Source organism: Dryobates pubescens, chromosome 30 (genome assembly GCF_014839835.1).
Source record: "Dryobates pubescens isolate bDryPub1 chromosome 30, bDryPub1.pri, whole genome shotgun sequence".
NCBI classification, from domain to species: Eukaryota; Metazoa; Chordata; class Aves; order Piciformes; family Picidae; genus Dryobates; species Dryobates pubescens.
In genome coordinates this window covers 8272381-8285359 of record NC_071641.1, presented here as the reverse complement: position 1 = coordinate 8285359, position 12979 = coordinate 8272381, and the positions used below count along the sequence as shown (strand labels likewise).

The following is a 12979-nucleotide window of genomic DNA, read 5'->3' as shown; positions in this document are numbered from 1 at the left end:
CAAGTGATTTTATCTTTGTTGAGTCACACAAGGAGTTTAGACTCTTGCAGACCTCTCCTTGGGTTGAGGGAGTAAAAGCTAGTGGTGACCACAAATAAAATGGAGTATGAAAAACAGGAGCTGCCCAGTCTGTGGTGTCACCCCAGAGCAGAAATCAGGAAAGGGATTTCCCCTGAGGGATTTAAAAGCTTTGTAGATATAGAATCATAGAATCACAGAACTGTCAGGGTTGGAAGGGACCTCAAGGATCACCTAGTTCCACCCCCCTGCCATGGGCAGGGACACCCCACACTAGATCAGGCTGCTCAGAGCCACATCCAGCCTGGTGCTTAGTGAGATGGTTTGGTGGTGGCATGGCAGTGCTGGGTTAACAGTTGGACTCAGTGATCTTAAAGCTCTTTTCCAGCCTGAATGAGTCTACAATTCTACTGCTCAGAGCACTGAAGTGTTCAAAGGCCACTGCTGCTCAATGTTAAGGGTATGTGCTTGTGACTTGCTTCACAGATCAGGGAGGATCAGATTGAGATTGGATGTTAGGAAGAAGTTGTTCCCCATGAGGGTGGTGAGAGACTGGCACAGGTTGCCCAGGGAGGTGGTGGCAGCCTCCTGCCTGGAGGTTTTTGCAGCCAGGTTGGATGTGGCTGTGAGCAACCTGCTGTACTGTGAGGTATCCCTGGGCATGGCAGGGGGGTTGGAACTGGCTGAGCCTGGAGGTCCCTTCCAGTTCTGTGTTTCTGTGATTCTGTATGCAGAGAAGGAGAAAGCTGCAACCACATCACAGCCCAGGGGGTTCTAAAGAGCAGCAGAAAGAGGAGGGAGCCTGGGGAGGGCTTTGTCGCGTTCTGGCCGACAGAGCCCAAGCTGTGCAGAGGCATCAGTGCTGCAGGGTGGGAGATGCTCTGCTGTGATGGGCTGGTGTAGAAGCCCTGCTGGCAGCCACACCTGGGTGTCACGGTGCAGAGATTCCCCTGGGGTGCATCTGCACTAGGAGGGAATTCAGATTTGGAAGCATCTGTTGCTGCTGTAACAGTCAAAATGGGCTGCAAACTAAACTGCTGCTTGCTGCATTGTGGAAGGCTAATGCTGGACTGGAGTGTGGGATTGTGGGATTGTGTTTCAGCTTAGAGGAGAGGCACAGTGGACAACAACTCCAGCAGGTAGCTTGAGGGGAAAAAAATAAAGAGATGATTGCTGGGATTCTTTTCACAACCCTTGCCCCAGCTGTGAGAGACTGTGAGGCCAGGGACAAGCTGAGCCCCTCAGGGATCAGCCCTGGGACCAGGCTTGTTCAACATCTTTGTGGGTGCCATGGGCAGTGGCACTGAGTGCACCCTCAGCAGGGTTGCTGATGGCACCAAGCTGTGTGGTGCAGCAGACAGGCTGGAGGGAAGGGATCCATCCAGAGGGTCCTGGACAGGCTGGAGAGGTGGGCAGAAGCCAACCTCAGGAGGTGCAACAAGACCAAGGGCAGGGTTCTGCAGCTGGGTGGAGGCAATCCCAGGCACAAATCCAGGCTGGGCAGGGACTGGCTGGAAAGCAGCCCTGAGGAGAGAGCCTTGGGGGTGCTGGGGGAGGAGAAGCTCACCAGGAGCTCTCAGGGAGCACTTGCAGCCCAGAGAGCCAAGCAGAGCCTGGGCTGCAGCAAGAGAAGTGTGGCCAGCAGGGCAAGGGAGGGGATTCTCCCCCTCTGCTCAGCTCTGGGGAGACCCCACCTGGAGTACTGCCTCCAGTGCTGGAGCCCCTATTGCAAGAGGGATCTGGAGGTGCTGGAAGGTGTCCAGAGAAGGGCCAGGAGGATGAGCAGAGGGCTGGAGCACCTCTCCTGTGAGGACAGACTGAAGGAGTTGGGGCTGTTCAGTCTGGAGAAGAGAAGGCTCTGAGGTGACCTCATTGTGGCCTTCCAGTATCTGAAGGGGGCTGCAAGAAGGCTGGGGAGGGACTGCTCAGGATCTCAGGCAGTGATAGGACTGGGGGGAATGGAATGAAGCTGGAGGTGAGGAGGAAGTTCTTCCCCATGAGAGTGATGAAGCCCTGGAATGGGTTGTCCAGGGAGGTGGTTGAGGCCCCTGGAGGTGTTTAAGCCCAGGCTGGACGAGGCTCTGGCCAGCCTGATGTAGTGTGGGGTGTCCCTGCCCATGGTAGGGGGGTTGGGACTAGATGATCCTTGTGGTCCCTTCCATCCCTGCCTGATTCTATGATACTATGATATCTTCAGAAGCTAAACCAGAAGCTGCAGAGGAGAACTGTCTATGTCATGTTGTTCATTCAGCATTCCTGTCTTCTGAAGAGACCAACCATCCCAGTCAGGTCACAAACCTCCTACTGCAGGCAGCTGCCAGATCCTGTGATACTGTGCTCTCCTGATGGAAACCTTTCCTCTCCATCCCACCAACCCCTCTTTTGTTGTGGTGTTGTTTGGTTTGTTTTTTCAAGGACCAAGATAAAAACAAGCCTCTGTCAACTCTGGCCAACCTGGCTATCACCATCACAGACGTGCAGGACATGGACCCCATCTTCATCAACCTGCCCTACAGCACCAACATCTATGAGAACTCACCTCCGGTAAGAGCTGCTGCTTCACTCTGCTCTCTTGCTGTGCTGGGGGCTGGGGGGAGGCTGGGGGCAGGATATGGGACAGAAAAAGCAGGAGGAAGCCCAAAAAGAGATGGGGAGGGGGGAAAAAAACCATCCTTCCTCCTTGCAGAGATGTTCATTGGATTGCTTGCCCTGAGGAAGAAGAGGCTGAGGGGAGAGCTTTTTGCTCTCTGCAGCTGCCTGTTGTAAGGAGGCTGGGTTGGCCTCTTCTCCCAAGTGGCTGGTGGTCATGTCAAGAGAGGTTTAGGTTGGATATTGCTGTCTACAGCTACCTGAAGGGAGGCTGTAGCCAGGAGGGGCTTGAAATGTGTGCCAGGGAAGGTTTAGATTGGATATTAGGAAAGTTGTCTTTAATGACAGAGTGGTCAGGCAATGGAACAGCCTGCCCAGGGAGGCAAGTGGAGTCACCAGCCCTGGAGGTCTTTAAACCTGCATGGATATGGTTCTGAGGGACCTGGTTTAGTGGCAGTGGAGGGATTGTGAGCTCCAGGAGGCTTGTGAGCAGCTGGCCTGGGTGATCTCAGAGGTCTCTTCTAGCCTGGATGGTTTTGTGTGTCACAGAGCCACCGTCCCTGGAACTGTCCAAGAAACATGTGGCCGTGGCACTTCAGGACATGGTTTAATGGCTTAGGCTTAGGTTGATGGGTGGACTCAGTGGTCTTAGATTTCTTTACTGGTTAGGCCACACTTTGAGTCCTGTGTCCAGTTCTGGGGTCCTCAATTTAAGAAGGACATTGAGACTCTTGCAGGTGTCCAGAGAAGGAAAACAAAGCTGGGGAGAGGCCTCGAGCACAGCCCTGTGAGGAGAGGCTGAGGGAGCTGGGGTTGCTTAGCCTGGAGAAGAGGAGGCTCAGGGGAGACCTTCTTGCTCTCTCCAACTCCCTGAAGGGAGGCTGTAGCCAGGTGGGGGTTGGTCTCTTCTCCCAGGCACCCAGCAGCAGAACAAGAGGACACAGTCTCAGGCTGTGCCAGGGGAGGTTTAGGCTGGAGGTGAGGAGAAAGTTCTTCCCAGTGAGAGTGATTGCCCATTGGGATGTGCTGCCCAGGGAGGTGGTGGAGTCCCCATCCCTGGAGGTGTTGAAGAGGGGATTGGACGTGGCACTTGGAGCCATGGTTTAGGAGTCATGAGGTGTTGGGCAACAGGTTGGGCTTGATGATCTTTGAGATCTCTTCCATCCTTATTGATTCTATGATTAGGAAGAACTTCTTTATAGGAAGTGTGGTCAGGCTGTGGAAGAGGCTGCCCAGGGAGGTAGTGGAGCCCCCACCCCTGGAGGGGTTCAGAAAAAGTCTAGACATGGCTCCTGGGGACACGCTCTAATGGTCGTGGAGGTGTTGTGCTGTAGGCTGGACTTGATAATCCTGAGAGGTCTCTTCCAGCTTTAATCATTCTGTGATTCTAAGCAAGGAGGTTGGAGTGAACCTGAAACCCAAATGAAATCCTCTAAACATATTTCTCCCCCCACCCCCCTTGAGATTTATCAGAGGAGCTTTCTGTTGTCCCCTGCACACAGTCCCCTCCTTCCCTTCCCCACCATCCCCACACATGCCATTTCCAGTAGGAAGCTGCAAGAGAAATGTAAATGCTCCTGAAATGAGGCAGTTTCTGCAAATGCCAGCATCATCAGCCCTTTCAGCACTTACAGCCTTTCCCCTCAGGATTTGCCAAATTGAGCCAATCATTGTAGTTCTTCTGCAGCTCAATTTGTCAGCAAACCTGCTGCTCATGGGGGAAAAAACATTACCCACCACATCTCCAGAGAAGAGCAACAAAGTTGGTGAGAGGTTTGGAACACAAGCCCTATGAGGAGAGGCTGAGGGAGCTGGGGTTGCTTAGCCTGGAGAAGAGGAGGCTCAGGGGTGACCTTATTGCTGTCTACAACTGCCTGAAGGGAGGTTGTAGCCAGGCAGAGGTTGGTCTCTTCTCCCAGGCAGCCAGTACCAGAACAAGAGGACACAATCTCAAGCTGTGCCAGGGGAGGTTTAGGTTGGAGGTGAGGAGAAAGTTCTATACAGAGAGAGTGATTGGCCATTGGAATGGGCTGCCCAGGGAGGTGGTGGAGTCACCATCACTGGAGGTGTTCAGGAGGAGACTTGATGGGGTGCTTGGTGCCATGGGTTAGTTGTTTAGGTGGGTTGGATTGGTTGATGGGTTGGACATGATGATCTTGAGGGTCTCTTCCAACCTGGTCTATCCTATCCTATCCTATCCTATCCTATCCTATCCTATCCTATCCTATCCTATCCTATCCTATCCTATCCTATCCTAGTCTATCCTATCCTATCCTATCCTATCCTATCCTACCCTATCCTACCCTATCCTACCCTATCCTATCCTATCCTATCCTATCCTACCCTATCCTACCCTATCCTACCCTATCCTATCCTATCCTATCCTATCCTATCCTATCCTATCCTATCCTATCCTATCCTATTCTCCCAGCCTCTCAATGCAACAGGGCTTTTTCTGGCCCCACAGCAGATGGTGCTGGGGGGCACGGCAGGCAGGTTCAGGAGCTCTTTGCTCTTCTCCCAGCAAGGGTGCCCCAGACCTACAGCCCAAGTACCAGCCCTGCTCAGCAGCATCCACCTTCAGAGAATCACAGAATGGTTAGGGTTGGAAGGAGCCCCAAGGATCATCTAGTTCAAATCACCCTGCCTTGAGCAGGGACACCTCACACTCCAGCAGGTTGCTGACAGCCACCTCCAGCCTGGCTGCAAACACCTCCACGCAGGAGGCTTCCACCACCTCCCTGGGCAGCCTGTGCCAGGCTCTCACCACCCTCCTGGGGAACAACTTCCTAACAACCAATCTCAATCTACCCATTTCTAGTTTTGCTCCATTCCCCCCAGTCCTATCATAGTAGCATGGAATCAGTCAGGGTTGGAAGGGACCACAAGGATCATCTAGTTCCAACCCCCCTGGCATGGGCAAGGACACCCCACACTAGGTCAGCCACCCATTCCAAGCTGCCTGGTGGCTCAGTTCACACAGTAGTAGAGGGAACTCCAGCTTGGTTTAGTTTATGCCTTTTCATTCACTTTGGAGCAAAGTGCTGGCTTGGAAGGCAGGGCAAGGGTTGGATCAATAGAGCTGAGTCCTGCTGTCACAAATCCCATGGTCAGACAGCACATTGCCTGTGATGGCCAAAAAAAGAATGGCTTCATGAATTACCTTCATGGAGTGAAAGTTTCAATTCATTTCAAGAAGTAGTTCTGTGGTGGGCAGGGGAGAAAAAACGTTGTTTAGGTCACCTTTAGCTGGGGAGGAAAAGGGCTTAGATGGAATAATGGAAGTGGAAGTCCCATGAGTGCCAGAAATTATGAACTGCATCACCCTCATGCAGTGACCTGGGATCCAGGAAAGGGGATCTCTTTCAAAATAGGTAGGTAGGTGGAGGGATGGATGGATGGATGGATAGAGGGATGGATGGATGATCTCTTCTCCTAAGCAACCAGCACCAGAACAAGAGGACACAGTCTCAAGCTGTGCCAGGGGAGGTTTAGGCTGGAGGTGAGGAAGAAGTTCTTCCCAGAAAGAGAGACTGGCCATTGGAATGTGCTGCCCAGGGAGGTGGTGGAGTCACCATCCCTGGAGGTGTTTAGGAAGAGCCTGGCTGGGGTGCTTGGTGCCATGGTTTAGTTGATTAGATGGTGTTGGGTGATAGGTTGGATTTGATGGTCTCAAAGGTCTTTTCCAACCTGGTTAATTCTATTCTATGAATGGATGCTGGAGTGCAACAGTCTCATGTTGATAGCACCAGCATGCACCAGTTCTCCCCAGTACACTCTCTGCAGCAGATCACTGTGTGATGTGGAGTAGGGAATGGGTGAAGAAGGCCTCCCCAAACTTAGTGGTTCTCTGGTGGGTTTTGAGCTTTCGGTTTCTCTTGGCCCCATCATAGATTCATGGAATGCTTTGGGTTGCAAGGGTTACAAGTCATCTAGCTCAACCCTTCCACAGAGGGCAGGGACAGAAAATCATGGAATGACAGGTGAGCCAGAGGTTACTGAGTCCCACGCCCCTGCCAAAGCAGGATCACCTAGGCCAGCTCATGCAGGAGCTCATCCAGACAGGTCTTGAAAGCCTCCACAGAAGGAGACTCCACAACCTCTCTGGGCAGCCCGTTCCAGTGCTCCATCACACTCACAGTAAAGAAGCTTTTCTTCCTCTCCATCTAGAACAGGCTGCTCATCTCTGAAGGCATTGAGATGTCCAAGATGGATAGGTGTCACTAGAGACATGGGGGAGGAGACAGCTGTTGAACATGCAGGATACTTTGAATGGTATTGCCTTCTGGTTTGGACCCAAAGCCCTCTCCTTCCAGGGGGAAAGCTCTGCTCCTGAAACTAGGACAGGGTTTGCTATGGCAAGCCTGGGCTTTAATGTGCATTTTCATCTCAGTTCCTCTTCTCTCAGTGAAGTCCAGTGATAGGACAAGGGGCAGTGGGTGCAAGCTAGAGCAGAGGAGGTTCCACATGAACATAAGGAAAAACTTTTTCACTGTGAGGATGACTGAGCTCTGGAGCAGGCTGCCCAGAGAGGCTGTGGAGTCTCCTGCTTTGGAGATATCCCAAACCCACCTGGATGCATTCCTATGTGACCTGCCCTAGGTGATCCTGCTCTGGTAGGAGGATTGGACTGGATGATCTTTCCAGGTCCCTTCCAACCCCTAACATTCTGTGATCTCTCCATGGGAAGCCCTTTCATCATCTCTGCCCTACCACCTGAAGGAGCCAGCTACACATGTGGGGTGGAAACTTGCATCCTTCAGAATGGCTTGGTTACTGAAATGATCAGATTGGGGTGGAGTCGTCTGAACTTGGCCAAATCTTGTCAGAGTCAAGCCAACAGGCTTCACAGGTTCACAGAGTTGGAAGGCACCCTCACAAGTGCCTTGTCCATCTTGTCCAACTCCCTGCAGTCAGCAGGGAAACCTCCAGCTCAATCAAGCTGCCCAGGGCCACATTGAGTCTGCTCTTGCAGGTGACATTTGTCCTGTTTTCTGGCTTAGCAAGTCAAAACATGCCTGAGATGCCTCCTCCCAGCCCCAAATGCACAGAGCAGAGCCTTGGCGGCTGCTTCTGGTTCCTCTCCTTCTCCCCCTCTCCTTCTCCCCCTCCCCTTCTCCTTCTCCCCCTCCCCTTCTCCTTCTCCCCCTCCCCTTCTCCTTCTCCCCCTCCCCTTCTCCTTCTCCCCCTCCCCTTCTCCTTCTCCCCCTCCCCTTCTCCTTCTCCCCCTCCCCTTCTCCTTCTCCCCATCCCCTTCTCCCCCTCCCTTTCTCCTTCTCCCCCTCCCCTTCTCCCTCTCCCCCTCCCCTTCTCCCTCTCCCCCTCCCCTTCTCCCTCTCCCCCTCCCCTTCTCCCTCTCCCCCTCCCCTTCTCCCTCTCCCCCTCCCCTTCTCCCTCTCCCCCTCCCCTTCTCCCTCTCCCCCTCCCCTTCTCCCTCTCCCCCTCCCCTTCTCCCTCTCCCCCTCCCCTTCTCCCTCTCCCCCTCCCCTTCTCCTTCTCCCCTTTTATCTGCGGCGCACAGCAATGTCTGGGCTGCTCTATCGGTGTATCAGGCAGGGACACCTCATCTGGAGTGTATACATTACCTAATAAAATCCTTCTTATTTGGGATTATTGCATCACATTTTCATTTCCTCACTCCACTAGCAGCATGTCAGCCGGCCGGGCGCTGGAGAGGCGACAGAAGGTGAAAAGGGTGGATAAACTGCAGCAAATTACCACAAGCAGATCTCTATCAGCCCTTTGACTGGAATTGACTGGAATTAAGAAGTGAGAAATAGGATTTTACTCTTCTCTCTCTGGTTTGGGGTTGTTTTTTTCAGTTGCCTTTTCCTTTCCTCCTCCTTTTGCTGTGGCAGCTTTCTCAACCCCTTGCCCCCCTTCTCCTCCTCCTCCTCCTCCTTCTGCTGCTGCAAGGCTGGGCTGAGCTTTGCCTTTCAAGTCCCTAATCCTGTAAGAGCAGCAGAGGAAAAAGGGGTGGGGGGGCAGGAGAAGGGAGACAGGCACTGTTGTAGCTCTTCTTTTACTCAGGCTGGGGTCTGGTGGCACAATTTGAAGCATTTTGGGTGTGTGCTTCGTGAGGACACTGAGAAGAAAGAAATTTCTGATCAGGAAAAGGAAGACGATGCAGCAGGGAGAGACTTTGGTGGTCCCTGGAGGTGTTGTATCTTGTTGAATGGAATGGAATGGAATGGAATGGAATGGAATGGAATGGAATGGAATGGAATGGAATGGAATGGAATGGAATGGAATGGAATAGAATGGAATAGAATGGAATAGAATGGAATAGAATAGAATAGAATAGAATAGAATAGAATAGAATTAACCAGGTTGGAAAAGAACTTCAAGATCATCCAGTCCAACCTATCACCCAACACCATCTAATCAGCTAAACCATGGCACCAAGCACCCCATCCAGTCTCTTCCTAAACACCTCCAGGGATGGGGACTCCTCCACCTCCCTGGGCAGCACATCCCAATGGCTAACAACACTCTCAGTGAAGAACTTTCTCCTCACCTCCAGCCTCAACTTCCCCTGGTGCAGCTTGAGACTGTGTCCTCCCGTTCTGCTGCTGGTTCCCTGGGAGAAGAGACCAACCCCCTCTCTAAGAGACAAACTGATTCCTGTGGGAGTGTCCTTCCTCCCAGAGGGAGACACACAGAGCCAAAGTAGGGTTGGGGGGAGGGGGTCAAACCCCATTTGCCCTTGGTGCTGAGAGCGGCGGTTGTGTTGCCTTGCCCTAGCGCGGTAGAGATCCATGTCAAATATCATTAAAACAGTTCTAATTCTTCAGCACCATCCCTCCCCCCCCCCTTCCTCCTTCCTCCTCACAACCTCCTTGGGTTGGAGAAGCAATGTAGAATCTGTGCTCTGATGGGTTTTTTCTTTTTGCCCTTGAGTCTCAATAGCTCTGAGTTAATTCTTTCTTGCAATCCTTCCAGCCCATCAGTGGGAACACTTTATTAAAAGCTCAGGGTTTTATTAAAAAAGGATTGATTTACCCCTGCCCCTCTTCCAAAAACCCTCAGATTTTGTTTGGATAATGTGCCCTCCTTTATTTTCTTTGCCTTTTTTTCCCCCCTCCTTGTTTCTTTTAAGCATAGGCTTTCCCAGATTATTACTTTTCTGAACCTCCTTCCTCTGTCCCTAGGGTGAGAGAGAGAGAGAGAGAGAGAGTTATTCGGCTCTGGTGCTACTGTCTGTACCCAACCAGCCAAGTCCTCTCCTTCTCTGTTGTTACTTGTTTGAAGAAATAGCAGGAATGCTGGGGAGTTTCCAGGAGCCTCAGGTTCATGCCATAGAATAGGATAGAATAGAATAGGCTAGGCTAGGGTAGGCTAGGATAGGCTAGAATAAACCTTATTCATGCCTTAGGATAGAATAGAATAGGATAGGATAGAATAGGATAAACCTTATTCATGCCTTAGAATAGGATAGGATAGGATATCATAGAATAGAATAGGAGAGAATAGAATAGAATGGAATAGAATAGACCTTACTCCTGCCTTAGGATAGGATATCATAGAATAGAATAGACCTTATTCACGCCATAGGATAGGATAGGATAGGATAGAATAGGATAGGATAAAACTTATTCATGCCTTAGAATAGAATAGGATAGGATAGAATAGGATAGAATAGAATAAACCTTATTCATGCCTTAGAATAGGATAGGATAGGGTAGGATAGGATAGGATAGAATAAACCTTATTCATGCCTTAGGATAGGATAGGGTAGGATAGGATAGAATAGAATAAACCTTATTCATGCCTTAGAATAGAATAGAATAAACCTTATTCATGCCTTAGAATAGAATAGAATAGGATAGAATAAACCTTATTTGTGCCATAGAATAGAATAGACCAGGTTGGAAGAGACCTTCAAGATCATCGCGTCCAACCTAGAACAAGAGGACACAGTCTCAAGCTGCACCAGGGGAAGTTTAGGCTGGAGGTGAGGAGAAAGTTCTTCCAAGAGAGAGCTGTTAGCCATTGGAATGTGCTGCCCAGGGAGGTGGTGGAGTCCCCATCCCTGGAGGTGTTCAAGAGGGGATTGGATGTGGCACTTGGTGCCATGGTTTAGTCATGAGGTCTGTGGTGAGAGGTTGGACTCGATGATCTTTGAGGTCTCTTCCAACCTTGTTGATTCTGTGATTCTGTGGTCATCCAAGACCACCTAATCAACTAAACCATGGCACCAAGCACCCCATCAAGTCTCCTCCTAAACACCTCCAATGGTGGTGACTCCACCACCTCCCTGGGCAGCACATTCCAATGGGCAATCACTCTCTCTGTGTAGAATTTCTTCCTAACCTCCAGCCTAAACCTCCCCTGGCACAGCTTGAGCCTGTGTCCTCTTGTTCTGGTGCTGGTTGCCTGGGAGAAGAGATCAACCCCCACCTGGCTACAACCTTGCTTCAGGGAGCTGGAGAGAGCAAGAAGGTCTCCCCTGAACCTCCTCTTCTCCAGGCTAAGCAACCTCAGCTCCTTCATCCTCTCCTCATAGGGCTTGTGTTAAATACCTGAGGTGAGCCCTGGGTAGATCTTCTGGCACCAGAAACTATCTCAAGTTTTCCATGAGTATGTCAAAGCCTTGTCAGATGTGTTTGACCAGAGATGGGGGGCTCCAGTTTAAGGGTGCAGTTGACTGCCACAGGGAGACAGGGCACAGCATCTTCTTCTCTTGTTGTACCAAGACCTAGATAGTGAAAGGAACAGTGTTGTGGTCTGATGGGATTTTGGAGGGAAAACTGGGAATTGTTGAGGTTTATTTGTTAAGAGGCCAATCTTTGCTCTCGTGGTATGGTCATAGAATCAACCAGGTTGGAAAAGACCTCAGAAGTCATCAAGTCCAACCTATTACCTAATACCTAACACCTCCTGACAACTAAACCATGGCTCCAAGTGCCACATCCAATCCTGTTTTGAATACCTCCAGGGACAGGGATTCCACCACCTCCCTGGGCAGCACATTCCAGTGGCCAATTGCTCTTTCTGGGAAGAACTTTCTTCTCACCTCCAGCCTAAACTTCCCCTGGTGCAGCTTGAGACTGCGTCCTCTTGTTCTGGTGCTGGTTGCCTGGGAGAACAGACCAACCCCCCTTGGCTACAACCTCCCTTCAGGGAGTTGTAGACAGCAATAAAGTCTCTCCTGAGCCTCCCCTTCCCCATGCTCATGGAGACTGGTGCAAAGGTGCCTCCAGAGACTTGCTATCTGGATGTTCTGCAGACATGTTAATAGGGGCTGGAGGAGAGGGGATATTTCTCCATTCAGATTCTGGAGTTCTCACCACAAGAAGGACATGGACCTGAGGAGTCCACAAAGATGATGTGAGGGGTGGAACCTCCCTGCTTTGAGGACAGGCTGAGGGAGTTGGGGTTGTTCAGCCTGGAGAAGATAAGGCTCCAGGGAGATCTTCTTGTGGCCTTTCAGTGCTTAAAGGGGCTGATCAGAAAGCTGGGGACAGACATTTTAGCAGGGTCTGCTGTGACAGGATGCATTCCTGTGTGACCTGCTCTAGGTGATCCTGCATGGGTAGGAGGACTGAACTCAATGATCTCCAGAGGTCACTTCCATCCCTACCATTCTGGGATTCTGTGGAGGGTTTGGTTTGGGATGTTCCCTGATTTCTAGTCTCTCCTTTCTGGTTAGTTGTCCCTGCTGGTATGGTGAGCAAGGTGCTTCATGATCACCACAGTACCAAGAGATATTACCTATGTGTAGGGTCACATTTTGCACCACATCATCTCACTCCAGCTCATGTTGGATGGGGATATTCCTGTTGCCTGGGCTGAGAAATCATGCTCCAAGGCTACCTTCATCAGCTGTTACCATTCATTACGTGGCCAAAAATTGTCAGCAGCTATGTGGAGAAACATTTTGCCTGTTCTGGATCACTTGTTTAGCCTCTTCCCTGGAAGGACAGAGATTAATCCCAAGCATTGTGTGAATGCTTGGGGAGGAATTTTCCATGCCCAGGAGCTGGGATCTGATGGTCTTGTGGATATTGGAAGGAGCTGGGGAGAAGGAAGGCACTGGAAGCCTCTTGTGAAGGAGCTGGGGAGAAGGATGGCACTGGAAGCCTCTTGTGAAGGAGCTGGGGAGAAGGATGGCACTGGAAGCCTCTTGTGAAGGAGCTGGGGAGAAGGATGGCACTGGAAGCCTCTTGTGAAGGAGCTGGGGAGAAGGATGGCACTGGAAGACTCTTGTGATGGAGCTGGGGAGAAGGATGGCACTGGAAGACTCTTGTGATGGAGCTGGGGAGAAGGATGGCACTGGAAGCCTCTTGTGAAGGAGCTGGGGAGAAGGATGGCACTGGAAGACTCTTGTGATGGAGCTGGGGAGAAGGATGGCACTGGAAGACTCTTGTGA

General features: G+C 51.2%; 1 protein-coding gene across 1 annotated transcript in view; it reads left to right on the top strand.

Annotated features, from left to right (window-relative positions):
* Positions 1-12979, top strand: part of CDH23 (cadherin related 23) — a 334982-nt gene that overhangs the window by 156747 nt on the left and 165256 nt on the right. The window contains exon 8 of the mRNA XM_054174778.1: positions 2434-2562. Within this exon, the coding sequence (XP_054030753.1) occupies positions 2434-2562 (129 nt within the window). The remainder of the gene's footprint in view (positions 1-2433; positions 2563-12979) is intronic.